Source organism: Melanerpes formicivorus, unplaced genomic scaffold, assembly GCF_026170545.1.
Source record: "Melanerpes formicivorus ecotype bairdi unplaced genomic scaffold, bMelFor1.0.p_v2 SCAF_6, whole genome shotgun sequence".
Lineage (NCBI taxonomy): Eukaryota > Metazoa > Chordata > Aves > Piciformes > Picidae > Melanerpes > Melanerpes formicivorus.
In genome coordinates, this window is record NW_027142358.1 from 21,802,510 (window position 1) to 21,819,055 (window position 16,546).

Sequence of the window (16,546 nt, forward strand, 5' to 3'; positions counted from 1 at the left end):
TGTGTCTCAATGCAGCAAACTGAAGGAACAGAAGAGAGGTGGAATCCTTACCAAAGCTTCTGCTTTAAAATAATCAAAATGTTTGCAGGTAATATTAATTTTGTTTCTCCACAAAACAGCCCAAACCTCAAAGCTGAGAGGAATTACTTATTTTCATACCTTAGATAGCACAGAGGCTGACAATACAAGCTTTAGACAGTAGGGCAACCTCTCTGAGTAACAGACTCAGAACTGAAAAGTGATTTCCTCGGTTCTACTAGTAAGAGGTTAATATGTTGTCAGTCAGCACTCTGCTGGTGAAAGGTTTGTGTAGTTACGTGATGAAAAGACAAACTCGGTAATGCCCATGGGTCACCATGGAAGAAAGGAACAAGGAAGTAATTACTATAATCAAATAAATAAGTGCCAAGACCAAATGTAATCTAGGAATGACAGGAGAAGCAGCTAATATGATGGGGGCATCAAAAACTGGCCTGGATAAATTGTCTGCAGATAGCTTTAAAAAAAAAAAAAAAAGGGAGGAAGGGAGAAGTGTAAGAATGTTTTAAGTCACTGGCCTGATACTGCTTACATATAATTACAAATAAAAGGAATTCTCTCCTTCTCTGGAGACTTTCAAAACCTACCTGGATACACTCCTGTGTGGCCTGCCCTAGGTAATCCTGCTTTGGCATGGGGGGTGGACTCGATGCTCTCTGGAGGTCCCTTCTGACCCCTAACATTCTGTGATTCTGTGATTAACATAGCTGTTCTTCTTCTGGTTTGCTCTGTTTCTGCAGTCTTAGGCATGTTTGCACTGTGTTCTGCTGCACAGCAAAGATACTGACTGCATGGCCAGTCCTCCCTCCGAGATTTGATTTTATAAGATTTGATGTTCTCATACAGCTTCAGTAATGCAGCTTCCTCCCAGAAAACAGCAACAGCTACTGGCAAATCTTTTGTGATGGCGTAAGTCAGCACTACCTTCCTGTTCTTCATGTTTAAGTGGTATGCACCAACAATAACTCATATTATAGTTCTGTGGAAAAGAGGAGAAAAAGCCATCATTACTTTGGAAAAAAAACACCAAAATTGAACAAAACCAACCAACCAATAAACTCTCTCCACTGGGTTTAGTCTGTAGAAATGAAATATTTTTCAGCGATGGTGCAAAGCACTACTGAGATATAGCAAACAAAACCCTGTTTGCTGAGTACCATGTTGCATTTCGACAGAGCTTACACCCAAGGTATAAAGCCCTGTCTGCCTGCTGTTAAAAATAACATAAATTGTGGTTTAAGACTGATTTGGTTGCTATCAGCCACAATAAGAATATCAGTTTTTCAGGGGAGAGAGGCCAGGAAAAAATTTCTGAATAAACACTAAATGCAAAAGTAACAGGCTAACAAGAATTCAATTTATTTCAATATTCAAAGGAAAATTTTCAAACAGCTTTATTTTAGATTAAAAACCTTTTTCTTGTGTACTGGAAAAGAACTGCTTGGAGGCGGGGAGGGAAAAGGTTGATTCCAAGATTACCCTGAGCTAAAAATCAAACAAGCAAGTCACAATGTAAAACCCCAAGTCTAACACATCACAAATTTAATTCCCTGAAAAAAACACTTGCTCTATCTACTCTAATTCAGCCTAGTAACACGCAATTCAAATTCTTCTAACCTTAATTCATACTGACTTTACTTGTAGAAATGCCAGCTTTATATTCATATGATCACAACAGGCCTCATGTTTCATAAGAATGAAATCCAAATAATTGTGTTGCTGAGCTTGTTCCACATTAAATATACTTACAGTGCATTCTCAGTGATAAGCAAATTAAACCAAGTTCTCAAGCATGTCCATATGCAAAAACCTCTGCCCTGAAGTACAGAAGTCTTTCTGCAGCAGGGCTGCTCACTGCTACAGCCTCTGCATATCAAAGTGCAATTCCTAACAAATCAACAGACAGCCAAGACTGTTGGGAAGTGAAATATGGCAGCATAAACAGGGAACACAAGTGGGAGCTTCCATTGCTGGAGCTCTGAGGGGGAAATCTTACCTACTGGGTAATAAATTAAAGGAATCTTAGGATGAAGAGCTTTTTGGGTTTTGTTTGTTTGTTTTAAGATGTGATAGAAATGCTTAAGAAATCAAGCTCAAAGTGCACCGACAACTGAGGAGCAAACAGTGGCAGTGATTTCTGATTATTTAATCTATGACATATAAAGTTTATGTAAAATTATGAAAGAAAACACACATGCCTTCTCCTTCAGCAATTTTCCAAACATGACAACCAGCACAGCAAGCTGTTGCAGTATAGTGACAAGAACACCTCTTCCCCGGCAAGAACGATTTTCTCTGCAGGGTATACTTCACAGAATCACAAAATCACAGAATGTTCGGGGTTCAATGGGACCTCCAGAGATCATCAAGTCCAAAGAGCAGTTTAAGATTTCTACAAGGGCTTGGAGTTGCAAGCACATTTGTGCATTTAGTCTTTATCTCCCATACCCCTTGTGGATTTCTGACCTGAGCAGTCAGTGAATTGAATGATAAATACAACAGGCTGAAATAAGATAAGCCTGTCACAGAGACCAAGCAGGGAAAACAGCATTGTTCCTGTTCAGGTTATACAGATACTTCAGCTAAGGTTATCAATATCTGGTTTACTTTCTCCTTGTCCAAACAGACGATTACATCTTTCCACCGAACAATGATGATGCTGCTGCTGCTCAGTGAAAAGAATAAATCGGTATTGCTTAGCGTGGGGCTGGCCCAAGAAAGCAAACGGGAGAGGGTGAGGAGACGAATGGTCCGTTACGCTCGTCAAACAGGCACAGCCCCACCTATGCCTAGGAAGGCGTTTTGACACGCACAGACCGACACTGCTCCCACGGTGCAGGGCTTCGGTTGCTTGCATTGTACTGCCCTCTGCTGCTCACAAGAGCAAAGGCACGGCCTTCCGGCTCGTAAAACAGGGTGGAGGAAGGACAAGAGCAGAAACTTTCACAGCCGAAACAGATGAAGACAGAAGCTGTCTTCTAAGCTGACCTGAAGAGGCAAAGGAATTAAACAGAACTCCTTGTTTTCCCCCATTGGATTTTCCATAGTATCATAGTATCATTCAGGGTTGGAAGGGACCACAAGGATCATCTAGTTCCAACCCCCCTGCCATGGGCAGGGACACCCCACACTAGATCAGGCTGGACAGAGCCTTGTCCAGCCTGGTCTTAAACACCCCCAGGGACGGGGCCTCAACCACCTCCCTGGACAACCCATTCCAGGGTTTCACCACTCTCATGGTGAAGAACCTCCTCCTCACATCTAGCCTGAATCTCCCCACCTCCAGCTTCATTCCATTCCCCCTAGTCCTATCACTACCTGAGATCCTGAGAAGTCCTTCCCCAGCCTTCCTGTAGGCCCCCTTCAGATACTGGAAGGCCACAATTAGGTCACCTCGGAGCCTTCTCTTCTGCAGACTGAACAGCCCCGACTCCTTCAGTCTGTCCTCATAGGAGAGGTGCTCCAGCCCTCTGATCATCCTTGTGGCCCTTCTCTGGACACGCTCCAGCACCTCCACATCCCTCTTGTAATAGGGGCTCCAGAACTGGACACAGTACTCCAGGTGGGGTCTCACCAGGGCTGAGTAGAGGGGGAGGATCACCTCCCTCGACCTGCTAGCCACACTTCTCCTGATGCAGCCCAGGATCTGATTGGCTTTGCGGGCTGCAAGTGCACACTGAGAGCTCATGTTGAGCTTTTTGTCCACCAGCACCCCCAAGTCTCTCTCCTCAGGGCTACTTTCCAGCCAGTCACTGCCCAGCCTGTATTTGTGCCTGGGATTGCCTCGACCCAGATGCAGGACCCTGCACTTGCTCTTATTGAACTTCATGAGGTTGGCTTGTGCCCACCTCTCCAGCCTGTCAAGGTCCCTCTGGATGGCCTCCCTTCCCTCCAGCGTGTCTGCTGCACCACACAGCTTGGTGTCATCAGCAAACTTGCTGAGGGTGCACTCAATGCCACTGTCCATGTCACCCACAAAGATGTTGAACAAGACAGGTCCCAGGACTGATCCCTGAGGGACTCCGCTTGTCACTGGCCTCCGCTGGGACATGGAGCCATTGACAGCCACTCTTTGGGTGCGGCCATCAAGCCAATTTCTTATCCATACAGTGGTCCACCCATCAAACCCATGTGTCACCAGTTTGGAGACCAGGATTTTTTTTTTTCTCCCCCAGAGAAAGCAAGTTATCTTGCTTGCTGTTATCACAGAATCACAAAATATATCTGTTTGGAAGAGACCTCCACAACCATCCAGGCCAACCTTCAACCCAACTCTGAAGGGTTAACACTAAACCATGTCCCTAAGCACCAGGTCCACACAGCACTTGAACACACCCAGGGACAGCAACTCCACCACTGCCTTGGGCAGACCATTCCAATGCTCAATAACCCTTTCAGTGAAGGAGTATTTTCTAATTCTGCAGAAGAGAAGGCTCCAAGGTGACTTAATTGTGGCCTTCCAGTATCTGAAGGGGGCCTACAGGAAGGCTGGGGAAGGACTTCTCAGGATCTCAGGTAGTGATAGGACTAGGGGGAATGGAATGAAGCTGGAGGTGGGGAGATTCAGGCTAGATGTGAGGAGGAGGTTCTTCACCATGAGAGTCGTGAAACCCTGGAATGTGTTGTCCAGGGAGATGGTCGAGGCCCCATCCCTGGGGGTGTTTAAGAGCAGGCTGGATGAGGCTCTGGGCTGCCTGATCTAGTGTAGGGTGTCCCTGCCCATGGCAGGGGGGTTGGAACTAGAGGATCCTTGTGGTCCCTTCCAACCCTGAATGAAACTATGAAACTATGATAATATCCAGCCTAAATGTCCCCTGCCACAGCTTGTAACCATTGCCACTAGTCCTATTGCTTGACACCAAAGAGAAGGCTGGCCCCCTCCTCACTCCAAACTTCCTTCAGGTAGTTGTAGCTTTGGATGCATGTATAATTAAAATTGCACTTAATTCCTGTCCTTTCCAGTCAGTAGAGCTCTCAGTCTCAAGCTGCGCCAGGGGAGGGTTAGACTTGAGGTGAGGAGGAAGTTCTTCACCGAGTGAGTCATTCGTCGTTGGGGTGTGCTGCCCGGGGAGGTGGTGGAGTCACCATCCCTGGAGGTGTTCAAGAGGAGATTGGACATGACACTTGGTGCCATGGTCTAGTCATGGGGTCTGTGTTGATAGGTTGGACTTGATGATCCTCGAGGTCCTTTCCAACCTAAGTTATACTGCGATACTGTGAAGAGCTTTACCAAGAAAATGCATTCCATTACACCTCATTATTTACCCTGTAGCCACTGCCTAAATCACTTTTGCTAAGCACTGCACAGCTGGTACTCAGTATATTACCATAAAACAGGTTGCAGAGGGAGGTAGCTGAGGCCCCATCCCTGGAGATGCCTAGGTCAGGCTCAACGAGGCTCTGAGTAACCTAGTGGAGGATGCTCACTGCAGGGGGGTTAGACTAGATGGCTTTTTAGAGGTCCCAACCCAAACCACTGTACGGTTCCATATTGTGGAGTGCTCTTCCAGAAACAGCTGCAAAGCCCTTCTGTACCATTTCTCCTGTAACCATTAGCATATTTCTAACACCCCTCCCAAATTTTTTTAGTTTTGGTTTGTCACTAGTCACATTCCAGGACAAAATTCTAGCAGACTTACAAATCACAGGTAATGTAGTATTCCGTAGCAGCAGTGCAAAAGATGCAACAATGCAGTGTGAAAATAACCTACATGCCCTTTTTTTTCTTCTTTTAAAGAAATACATTTGTATGAAACCTGACAACATTACATAACAGAATAACAACTGGCAAAGATTACCCTTTGAGGAAAATGAACACCCTCAAAGCAGCCCCACAATAATGAATTCTAAGCATATTTTAAATGAAAGGTGTATTTTGGGTGGATAAATAAAATGTGCAAATATACAGTGGGTGGATTGGGGTTTTTTTTTGGTCCCAGAAAAGTCACACAGAGTTTTCAATAGCCATTCATGTAACACATGCACAGACCTTAACTAGCTCTATTGAAATAAGAAATTGAATGCCAGCATAAAAAGCACAGGAGCATTATTAGCTGAGAACTTGTGTATCATTAAGATTCCCTGCATGGGAATGCCAAATCTGCAACATAAACATATACCTTGAACATCGTAGACTTCCTAAAAACATAAGTGCAGATTCTGGCAGGATCAACTCAGTTTGACAACCTTCTGCTGTGTATCTTGCAGCAATAACTGCTTTGGTACTATGGTTTGACACAACATCTCACACAAAAGAGCTCTGACCTGTGATTCAGGGCTTCTAGGTAGCTACTGTGATACAACAGAGAAACCCCACAGAAATTACAAAGCAAAATTGAGAGAGTTTATAAACTATGACTGAACTCTGAGAGATGCCTCTAACAATTGGAATAACATGGAAGTTTGATGCTTAAATTACTTTACCAAAACTGAGTAGAATTGAAAGAAAAGAATCCCACAAACTCATAACTCCTTGTATGAGCATAAGGTACACTTTTGGGTCCTCCAAAAAGACAGAAACATGACTTCCTACTACTCAGCAGTATTGTCAGTGTGCCTTTGGATACATATTCTTAGAACTTCCATACAGGACTACAGAGAACTTGTCCATTGTGCTCCACATAACTCACATAAGAACATCTCTCATTTAACACTTAATGAATTCCTGCAAATAACTGCTGTGGAACCCTAAGAAGGAAATTTGCTGGATCTGGTAGTTATAGTTCCCATAAAGTCCACAAATTGTGCCTTGAAAGTAATTACTTTAAGAATTGAGTATTATTTTATTTATTTTAAAACTAAGCCTTTTATCTTGCTCAGGCTTTTGAAGTCTCCAAAGCAGGAAAATGCAGGGAGATTAACATTCAAGAAAATAAGGGAGGATTCATTTCCTCAGAAGGTTTTATCATGCTGTCAGCATAGAATCTTATAAGTCTTGACTCTGCTGACACTAGTATTATTCTCCTTTAATATATGAGGAAACTAAGGTACAGAGATTAAAGGTAGCATGGGATAATTAGTACTGTTTGTCAAACCAAGCAGCAATTAAAATAGAGAATTGTAGGAGTTGTTGGATTTTCATATTACTAAGCACTGAAATCTATCAAAGTGATCCAAGTCTTCAAAGGCTCATAGCTTTTCTGTGCATATAGAATCATAGAATGGTTTGGGTTGCAAGGGACCTCTAAAAGTCATCTAGTCCAACCCCCCTGCAGTGAGCAGGGACATCCTCCATTAAATCAGGTTGCTCAGAGCCTTGTTGAACCTGACATGAATATCTCCAGGGATGGGCCTTAACTATCCTTGAGCAATCTGTTCCAGTATTCTACCAACTTCATGGTACAGAACTTGCTCCTAATATCCAATCTGAATCGACTCTTCTCTCATTTCAAACCATTGCCCCTTGTCCTGTCACCACAAGCCTTTGTAAACAATCCCTCTGCAGCCTTCTTGTAGATCCCCTTCTGGTACTGGAAGGCTGCTATTAGGTCTCCCCAGAGCCTTCTTATCTGCAGCCTGAACAACCCCAGCTCCCACAGCCTGCCCTCATGGAAGAGGTTCTCCAGCTCCCTGATCATCTTTGTGGCCCTCCTCTAGACTCGCTCCATCAGGTCCATGTCCTTCCTGTGCTGAGGGCTCCAGAACCGGACACAGCACTTGAGGTGAGGTCTTACCAGAGTAGAGCAAAGGGGCAGAACCACTTCTTTGGAACTGCTGGCTATGCTTCTTTTGATGCAGCCCGGGATGCCATCAGCCTTCTGGGCTGCAAGTACACACTGTTGGGTCATGTCCAGTTTCTCATTCACCAGCACCCCCAAGTTGTTTTCTGCAGGGCTGCTCTCAATTTCATCATCCCCAGGCTGGACTAGCATTGCCCCAACCTAGGTACAGGACCTGAAACTTAGCCATATTGAACCTCATGAGATTCTCTCCTCAGCCTGTCTCAGGTCCCTCTGGCTGGCATCCTGTCCTTCCGTCTTATCAACCACACCACTCAGCTTGCAATTACATGCAAATCTGCTGAATGTACCATCTCTAGACTTACCACCATGTGTGCACAAAAACTGTTGTATACTGGTGACCACAAGGAAATTAGGGAAATTTTCACAGGCTGATTTTGAAGAGTGCCTCTCTTCCTAATTGCAGTAACCAAGATAATGATGGATCAGATCTCTTCAGAACAAAATCTAAACAGTTGTTTTGATTGGAGAGGCATTAAGAGAATTACATTTTACTAGCATGTGAAGCTTCAATGAAATCTAAATGTCTCTCCAAAAATTCTTGCATTTCTACAGAATTTTCTGGGAAGAAAATCAAGTAAAGGAACTGTTGGAGTGTCTCATCTTTACAACTGTTTTGAAATGCTGGTTGGGCTATTTCAAGAGCCTTGCATTGTAATAGGATTTAAAAGCCAATCTCTGTAATGAAATGCTTTCAGCATTTGATTTTCAGAAGCTGTGATGGAGGGAAACATTTTAAACAGCTTTGAAACCTTTGGATTTTGTACTGCTTTAGATAACCAAATTCAGTATCACTCTTAAAACAGAGATTCTGACATGTAAGGCAAATACTTTAGTTTCATACTAAGAACTCCCACTGCATTTATTCTTTTCTTTGAGCAAGCAGGCAGAACTGCTCCATGTATGGCACTAGACCAGGGGACTCTTATTGTCTGCAGTTTCACAACCAACCAAGCTCCTAGCAAAAAAATCCCCTTTATCTTTCAGGATTGACTGATGAGCACAAAGTGCTTCTGTAACTCATTTTTAGAGCTGTAGCATTTACGTTGTGTCCTCTGCTAAAAGCCAGCTCTTATTTGCAACAGCAACTAATATTCATAACCTCAGGAAAGCAACATAAATCTCAATGATGCTTCAACAGAACTAGTCCTGGGGTCCAGCTGCATTGAAACATGCTCATAAACCGTTTCTGTATGAGGGAAGGTGACGAGAGTGTTGATTCAGGCTTGCAGAAGAGAAATGTCAGGACTTCTTCCTCATCTAATGTTTTATCCTGTCATGTAATATTCTGCCCAATGATAATGAAACAGACATGCTCCACTGTCAGGAGACCATTGCTCTCAGTCCAGCCAGCAGAACATGGCTCGCCGCTGCCACAAGGCCTTTGCCTCTGGATGGGAGAGGAGAGGGAAAACAGGAAAGCTACGACTTGCAGCTTCTAGGAACATGATTCACACAGTCAATGCATCAGCTGTTCGGCATCTCCTGATCACACTCATGGAATTAGACATCACTGAAAAGAAGGGGGGGGAGGGAGAAAAGGAAAAGCCATGTGCACCAAGCAGCAAAGAGTACACTTACCAAGCAGAACTACAAGACAGAAGGAACACACACCTCTGTGGGTCTCAGTTGAGGAAGTTACCTAAAATGTGTTTGAACTTGGAAACCCTACACAGGATTTCCCTCCAACCCCAAAACCTGTGCAAGTCTTCAAAGACACCTTGTAATTCTTGTTTTCAGAATTATAAGCATCTGTAGCATTTTTTTTGGAAGCTCCAACTTCAAACTACAGGATTGTCCCTGTAACAATCCTCAAATTTTGACTGAAATTTCCAACCTGAACTGAAACAGGTCAAGTGAAACCAGGGACAAAATACTGAATGTTTACATGTATGCATACACTGTGTTGATTTAGATTCCTGGGGGAAATGCCTTGAAGGAAACTCTGAGGATAATAATTCTCAACTAGTTAATTACATCAGAAAATGCTTAAAGACTTTTCTCAATGTACTATAGACAAAACATACCTTTAAAAAATAACCACATCCCTCCCTGCTCTTCTGGAAACAGTCCATAGACATGTTTAACTTTTCTGTCATCTCTCTTTTTCTTTAAGAAATAGTCTAATGTTAAAATCATGGAACTCTTTTTGAGAAAGACAATTCCATGAGAAACCACCATAAACATCCTATCATCCTGCCCCAAATTTCCTGTGGTCATATAATTCTGCACAACAACTTCAAAAAATCATAGAAGTGACCAGACAGGAGAAATAGGTACTTAGTAGAATTATGACTTTTATTTTTATTCACTAGAGCAACATTGAGGAAATAATTTTTACATACAGTTGTTTGTTTTAAATCAACTTTACAAGCAAATTCCAATATACAGTATTTACTCTGGCCTGGGTTAAAAACACAAAAACAACAAAGCAGCTGTAAGGGTACCTCTTGTTTTCACTAGTATTGAATTCAAGATTTCACTGACAGTGGAATTATATTGTTTTTATTGTGGTGCTTTTACAATTAAGTAGGCAGTGAGCAGCTTTACCACAACAGTAACTGAATGTCCTTGATAGCATAGTTGCAAAATGACTATACGGAGATCTACTACCAGGGTCATCTATTAAATCCACTCTGCTCAGAAAAAGCCACTATAAGGAGGTGACGAATAGCTACGGAAGCCCAATTCAAGATGGGATTCCCATTTGTATGGCAAGAAAATGTCCATATTGAGAGGATTATGTGCTGTTCGATACCAGAAATACTTCCCCCCCCAACATGCAACTGACTTGAGTATGATGAATGTGCATATGGTTGTGACATGCAAAGTAAATGGTATTCAGTTTTCTAGCATCCTTACAACAAATCAGTGTCTAGATCAAGGATTACATGAATGTTACTGACTATGATGCAGTCTAGTTGCTATGTCTAGTCTCACTGTTGTGAAGAACCCACTTCTTTTTGGAGCTGCATGGAAAAAAAAGAAAAAATCACTGCTGTTTTGGATTTTTCAGGACCTTTGATTATTTTGAGAAAGTCCAGGAAATAATATTGCACTTTTTTTTTCCTCAAACATAAACATATGCTAAGCACATCATTCTCCAAGAGTTAGTCCTTGGAAAATTTTGCCAGTGGCCTTGATTGGTAGTAGGAAGTGCTAGGTAGCTTCAGGGAAGGTGAAGGTAATAATCTGTCTACATCATCAGCGTTAAAATTCCACAGTTAAAGTCATTGCACAACAAAATCTCAGTACACTATGAATATTTTTAAACATCCTAGAGTGCATATCAGTTCTGTGAAAGGGATGTCAGGATACCTTGGAAGTGGCAATACTAGCAGGGAAATTAGTTTCAAACAAAAGCCACACATAGGAGGAGGCATCTAGATCATTTTAGGCACAACTCCAAGCAATAAAGCTCATTTAAAGTGCAATTCCGTTTCTCTTGTGTTTATTCACTTGTTAAAATGCTTAATTGCCTCTGTACACACATGCTGAATGGTAGTTTAATACTTTCTGTGAATATTGCACAAAAGAATGAGAAGTAAAAACAAAAAAATGGCAATAAATGAGTTTTAGAAACCTAAAACATCTGGAAGATATCAAATCCTTTAATAAATGCATTCAGGATTATCTGCACCAGTACTGATGGTATACCTGCACCGTCCACAAGGTAGATACATTACCTGAAAATACTTCCTTAATTCCACTTGACAAGCTCTACAAAGCACTCTCTTAATCTGTCTCCCCGCAAGCCCCATCCTTCAGTGAAGCTTCAAACTTCACTTTACTACTTCCAGTCACCCATCTACTGACAGGCTTTGCTCGTACTCTGGACTTACTATACATGCAACAGAGCCTTCCCTGGTAAAGTCTGAAGAGCCAGAACATGTAGTTGTCTTCAGAGGGATGTGAGGTTAGCAGCTGAATATAAATACAGTTCAAGCTAGCATCTGTCTCGTCCATCATCAAATCCTTCTGACTCCAGCTCACTGTCTCACTAATCTGTCAGAACAAAATGGGGAAATGCTATAACAAAGAACATGATCTACTTATGCTCCTGTAACACAGAAAAATGTCCCCAAGAATAAATCTCTTTTTGTCCTGGAAAAAAAAAAAAATAATTAAGAACTATCTTCTTTATGAAACCCTGATCATCTTTTAGCTTTGTGCCTCTATTGTCAGTAAAGGTGCAGATAAATATCTACATTTTCAAATGTAAACTTAAAAAAATGAATAACACTAAATCAGTCCGGTGATACCTCCAGGATAAGAAGCAAAAGAACTTATGGTGATATACCTGTCAACAGTATGAGGTGAAAATCATCCTTTTACACAAAAGTATATACAACTAAAAGTAAAACCAGTTTCTCTGCAAGGAAAGTAAACTTACAAAAACCCAAAGAAACCCCACACAACAACCAAACCACCTTCCACAGAAATCTATATGGACCAGAAAACAAACCAAGGATCTGATTGTTCCCTCAGCAGTTTTAACACTCCTGAGAAAATTAGCTGCCAGGAATTAGTTTTGGGGATTATAAAAAGTCAGTTTTGTCATCTCCTTGAAATGCTTACACCGAAGACCATTTAATTTGATGCTCAAGGAAAGAGAATAACTGTTAGAGCAACCTTGAAGGGTAGTTGTTTTGATCCTATAGCAACTGTAACAATCACTGTTACCTTTATTACTTTTTACTGACATTCTTTCCTCCAATTAACAGAAGCTCTGCAGGTCCAGATTAATAGGAGCAGTTCTGAAAGAGAAATGTCTTCTTACCCGTTTGCCCCTCAAGCTTTTACTTTTTGTCATTGTTAAAATACTTTTAACTAACAAAGAAGGCAAACTTTTCATGTAACAAATCTAAAACCTTTCTTGAGTATCAATTACGTACCGAGAAATTCAAGTGAGATGATTTTTTCATTCTCCCATCCCCCCAAGAGATTCACCAGGATACCCCTAGTTAAAGGGCTGGTATTACAGAATTTGATTTTTGAACTTAGTTATGAAATGTCTACACCTATTCTTTCATTCTCTCCAAGAAAACACAGTAATATGTCAATATCCTATAGCCAAAAATTCAAAAGAAACCGTTATTCTGTTTCATCTTACTGACTTTATCTGCTGCTCAGGAGCATATTGTGAGCAAAGTCAGTGTAACAGCCTCTGCTATAAAAAACAATTCAAGAAAAGAAGAAGAAATTCAAATTGGCATCATCCACAAGACAGCGATGGCAAAAGGAAGAACTGGAAATGTGACACAACATGAAATTTCTGGAAAGCTTCACTGGATATGTATGTACTGAATTCATAGCACAGGTCATGGTCCCATAGATCCACCATGATGGGCATGTATTTCCAGACCACTTGCAGAAAAAATACTTCTCCTAGAGAGCAAATTTATTAGTTTTTTATTTATTTCCCCCAAAAGCTCCTTGCAAGTTATCATGCATTTTTTCAGAAATTACCAACCAAATCAAAATTAATCCACAAAAAAAAAACCAACTAAACCCAAAATATACATCTCTGAAAAACTCCTAGGAGTACCAGCTCTGGATTAAGACACCATAGGATTGCTCAAAGCAAAGAACTGGGATTAACTTACTGTTTTCTAAAAATAGATGTTTGGGGGTTGTTTGTTGTTTGTTTTTTTTAATGCAAGTTTTATTCTGTAAAATAGCTTCAAATCCTTACACGTATGGCAAAGTTTGTGCAAAATTCAAGTCAGGTACTTCAGAGTCTTTCAATATTAAGCAGAAATCAATAAATACACGTAGTACAATGACAGTTTAAAAATATTAAAACATATGTTGTGCAACCTCAACATAGGTGTTATGGACCCCATATTCCCAGAGGCTCCCCACTAACCAATTGATAAAATCCTCTATTGGAAGGTTTTGCACAGGTATCCTTAGCACTGCTTTTTAAGAACCTACCCAGTAAGGTGTCTATTCAACACAATAAAAACATTTCTCTAGATTGAAACATATTAGGATGTTTAAGAGAGATTTGTTTCACCCTGTGAAATCTGCTTAACATCTGTGAACCGTGAAAACGAGATAAATAAAGAACAGAGCAACTTCAGATTACAGCAAAACAAAACAACACAACCCACCCAACCAACCCATCAGATTAAATAACATTAAATATGTCAGTCTTGAGAGAACGATAAATACGAGGATTTTTGCATAGGCCTCTGGAATACAGAGTCAGAATTATGGCCAATGAAACATCTGCTAGCGAGTCTAATTTTCCACCACTCTAACCTAACAAGTACTCAGAACCAAGTTAAACTGAAGAGTAGTTTCATTGTCTGACAATTCAAACAGAGGTAAAAAAAAACCCTGATTTCTGCTATCCTCAAACACACTGTGCAGCATTCTGGTGTTTGTGATCACCAAAGACTTCAGTATTTGCCTAATCACTAAGATCACTGGGCAAAACAATCTTTAATACAAGAGAAGCTGCACAACGGATAACATGAGCCTGAAAATGGAATGGGCTAGAGGACGCAAACACTAAAGGAAAAAGCTAATTTTACTATTCACTCAGGATTTGCAGGCTGTAGATAAAGCAGCCTCAAAGGCAATCAAAACAGTAGATTCATGTATGGCATCATTTGCTGAAATGTAGGTACATCTTCAATGCATCTTTGGTTTAGGGAGGCGGGATTGCCGACTGGAGGGCAAAGTCTCCCCAGGATGCAAACTGCTATTCTGTGTTTGCACATTTTCTTTCCTCTGTACTGGTGGCTTTGGGATGTTAGTCTTCGAAAAGGTGTTTTGAGGCTCTGGAGGTACCGGTGTGGATTTCTGACTGCTCATTTGCTTAGATTTAACAAAGGACATAGTTGGTGGGCGAAGTTTGGACACTTTCTGACTCTGTTTACCCTTCAGGTTATCCTGACCAGATGTTGTCTGCAGCTGAGTTGAGCTACTTAATGGTAGAAGCTCACATTCCTTGGAAGCAGTGGAATGATTTGCAGATTGTGGGAGAACGGCCATCGTAGGAGGCACTAAAGCATTTGGGGGCTTCGCGATTCTTGAAGTCTTTGGCTGAGAAGCCTGGTTTGTGAATGAGGGTTGACCTTTCACAGCTAATTCAGTCTGCATCTCTCTAGCATCAGCTTGTGCAGAGGCCTGAAAACAGGAACGGGATGGCAATGTACCCTCTTTATTACAAGTCTCATCTCCAGTGTCTTCAGTGGTTTTAGTTTTCTTATTTTCCAAATACGAAGAATTCTCCTCTTTTATGTTTGACTGTATGCTCTTTCCAGAGTTTGTGTCATTCAGGTTATTTGGGAGAGAGCCATTTGCAGCATTTCGATTTTGATGATTGCTATTTTCACGCAGACCACGTTTAGGATATTCACTGTGGGCCTCGGTACGTGGCATTTTTGTTAGTTTTCCCTGGGCGAGGTCTGTGGAAGTGGGAAGGCTGCTGGAAGGCTGTAGTACTTGAGGCTGTTAAAGATAAAAGAATGCAATCATGTATTAGGCAAAGAAAATACCAAGTAACATTCTGAATCCAACATGTGCTGGCTGGATGCTTGATAAAGGTTGTTTATCTGCTTGTTTTATAAATCAAAACTTTGACTTCAGCAAAACAGGATGGTTCATGAAGCATCTACAAATGCAACTTAAGTGGAAGAAATTAAAGCAGCACTGAAATACACAACAACATAAGGACAAAAAAAAGAAATTAGCTTTAAAAACACAAAACAAAAAAAAACCCACACCACACCACAAAAAAGGCATGGCTGATGGTTCCCCACCTAAACCTGCAGGACAGTGTAACAATGGCACATGAGTACTGATCAGTTGCAATTGGAATGCTTAAGACCCAAATATAATGGCTACCAGATGGTATCCATCTTTTAATTTCTCTTCACTGTATACTCAGGTTCACTAGCCCAAACCTTTTATCAATGTTCTATACCATACAGGCAGGAAAGGAGTTTAATGGACCATATGAACTTACAGCGCACTTTCCTTGCCTTACTGAGGTCAGAAAATTGGATACAGGTATGTTGTAATTAGGCACCAGGCTACACTTAGTTTTATCTTGAATGGATTTCAAATGGGCCGATAAAGAAACAACAGGGTAAAATGGAGTATATGTGAAGCTAGATATCACATACTGCTACATTGATGAACGAGAAATAAAGATAACTCAAAGATTTTACACTTTATCAGAAGATACAAGCTAATCAGACATGTCAGACAAGAGATTTGCCAGTACCTCTTCTGGGTCATTTCTATTTTCTCTTTGCTCTTCCCTGTAAAAAGACTCTTAAAGATTAATTTTTGTGCTGGCTCCACAACAACATCCCAGACCTTCAACTTCTATACAGGTCTTGTAAGAATTATTAAAACTTCTACAACTGGTGACAAGACTCAAAGCATATTAAGACAAATTTTAGTTTTAGCATGCTTCAGGTTTGGATGACTCTCGACATCTTTCTCAAGGAAGGGAACCATTATATTTCTTGGATATCACCACATCCCAGGATTATTTAAGCTTTTGATATTTTCCCTGGTATGATTACTACTGAAAACCAAATCGTCAAGTTTCATCATCATGGTGGGTGGGTGGGGAACCACCGAACAAAACCCTCCCACCAACACACACATCAAATTAATGGTAATGAGCGAAATATCAAGGTTTCTCAATCTAAATTTGGTTTACTAGCTATTTTTCCCTCTAGAATGCACTGGTTCTACCTGTAGGAAGAAGTAACATCTAAGCTGGATCAGTGAAATCAGGA

General features: G+C 41.2%; 1 protein-coding gene across 8 annotated transcripts in view; it reads right to left on the reverse strand.

Moving 5' to 3' along the window:
* Positions 1–10,051: 10,051 nt before the first annotated feature.
* The window catches only part of CCSER2 (coiled-coil serine rich protein 2), a 64,047-nt gene continuing 57,552 nt past the window's right edge, over positions 10,052–16,546 (reverse strand). For 4 of the 8 annotated variants that reach the window (XM_068140041.1, XM_068140042.1, XM_068140039.1 and 1 more), the window contains one exon: positions 10,052–15,242. In XM_068140041.1, coding sequence (XP_067996142.1) covers positions 14,421–15,242 — 822 coding nt within the window. In that variant the 3' untranslated portion in view covers positions 10,052–14,420. The remainder of the gene's footprint in view (positions 15,243–16,546) is intronic. The other 4 variants (XM_068140044.1, XM_068140046.1, XM_068140045.1 and 1 more) reach the window with 2 other exon arrangements.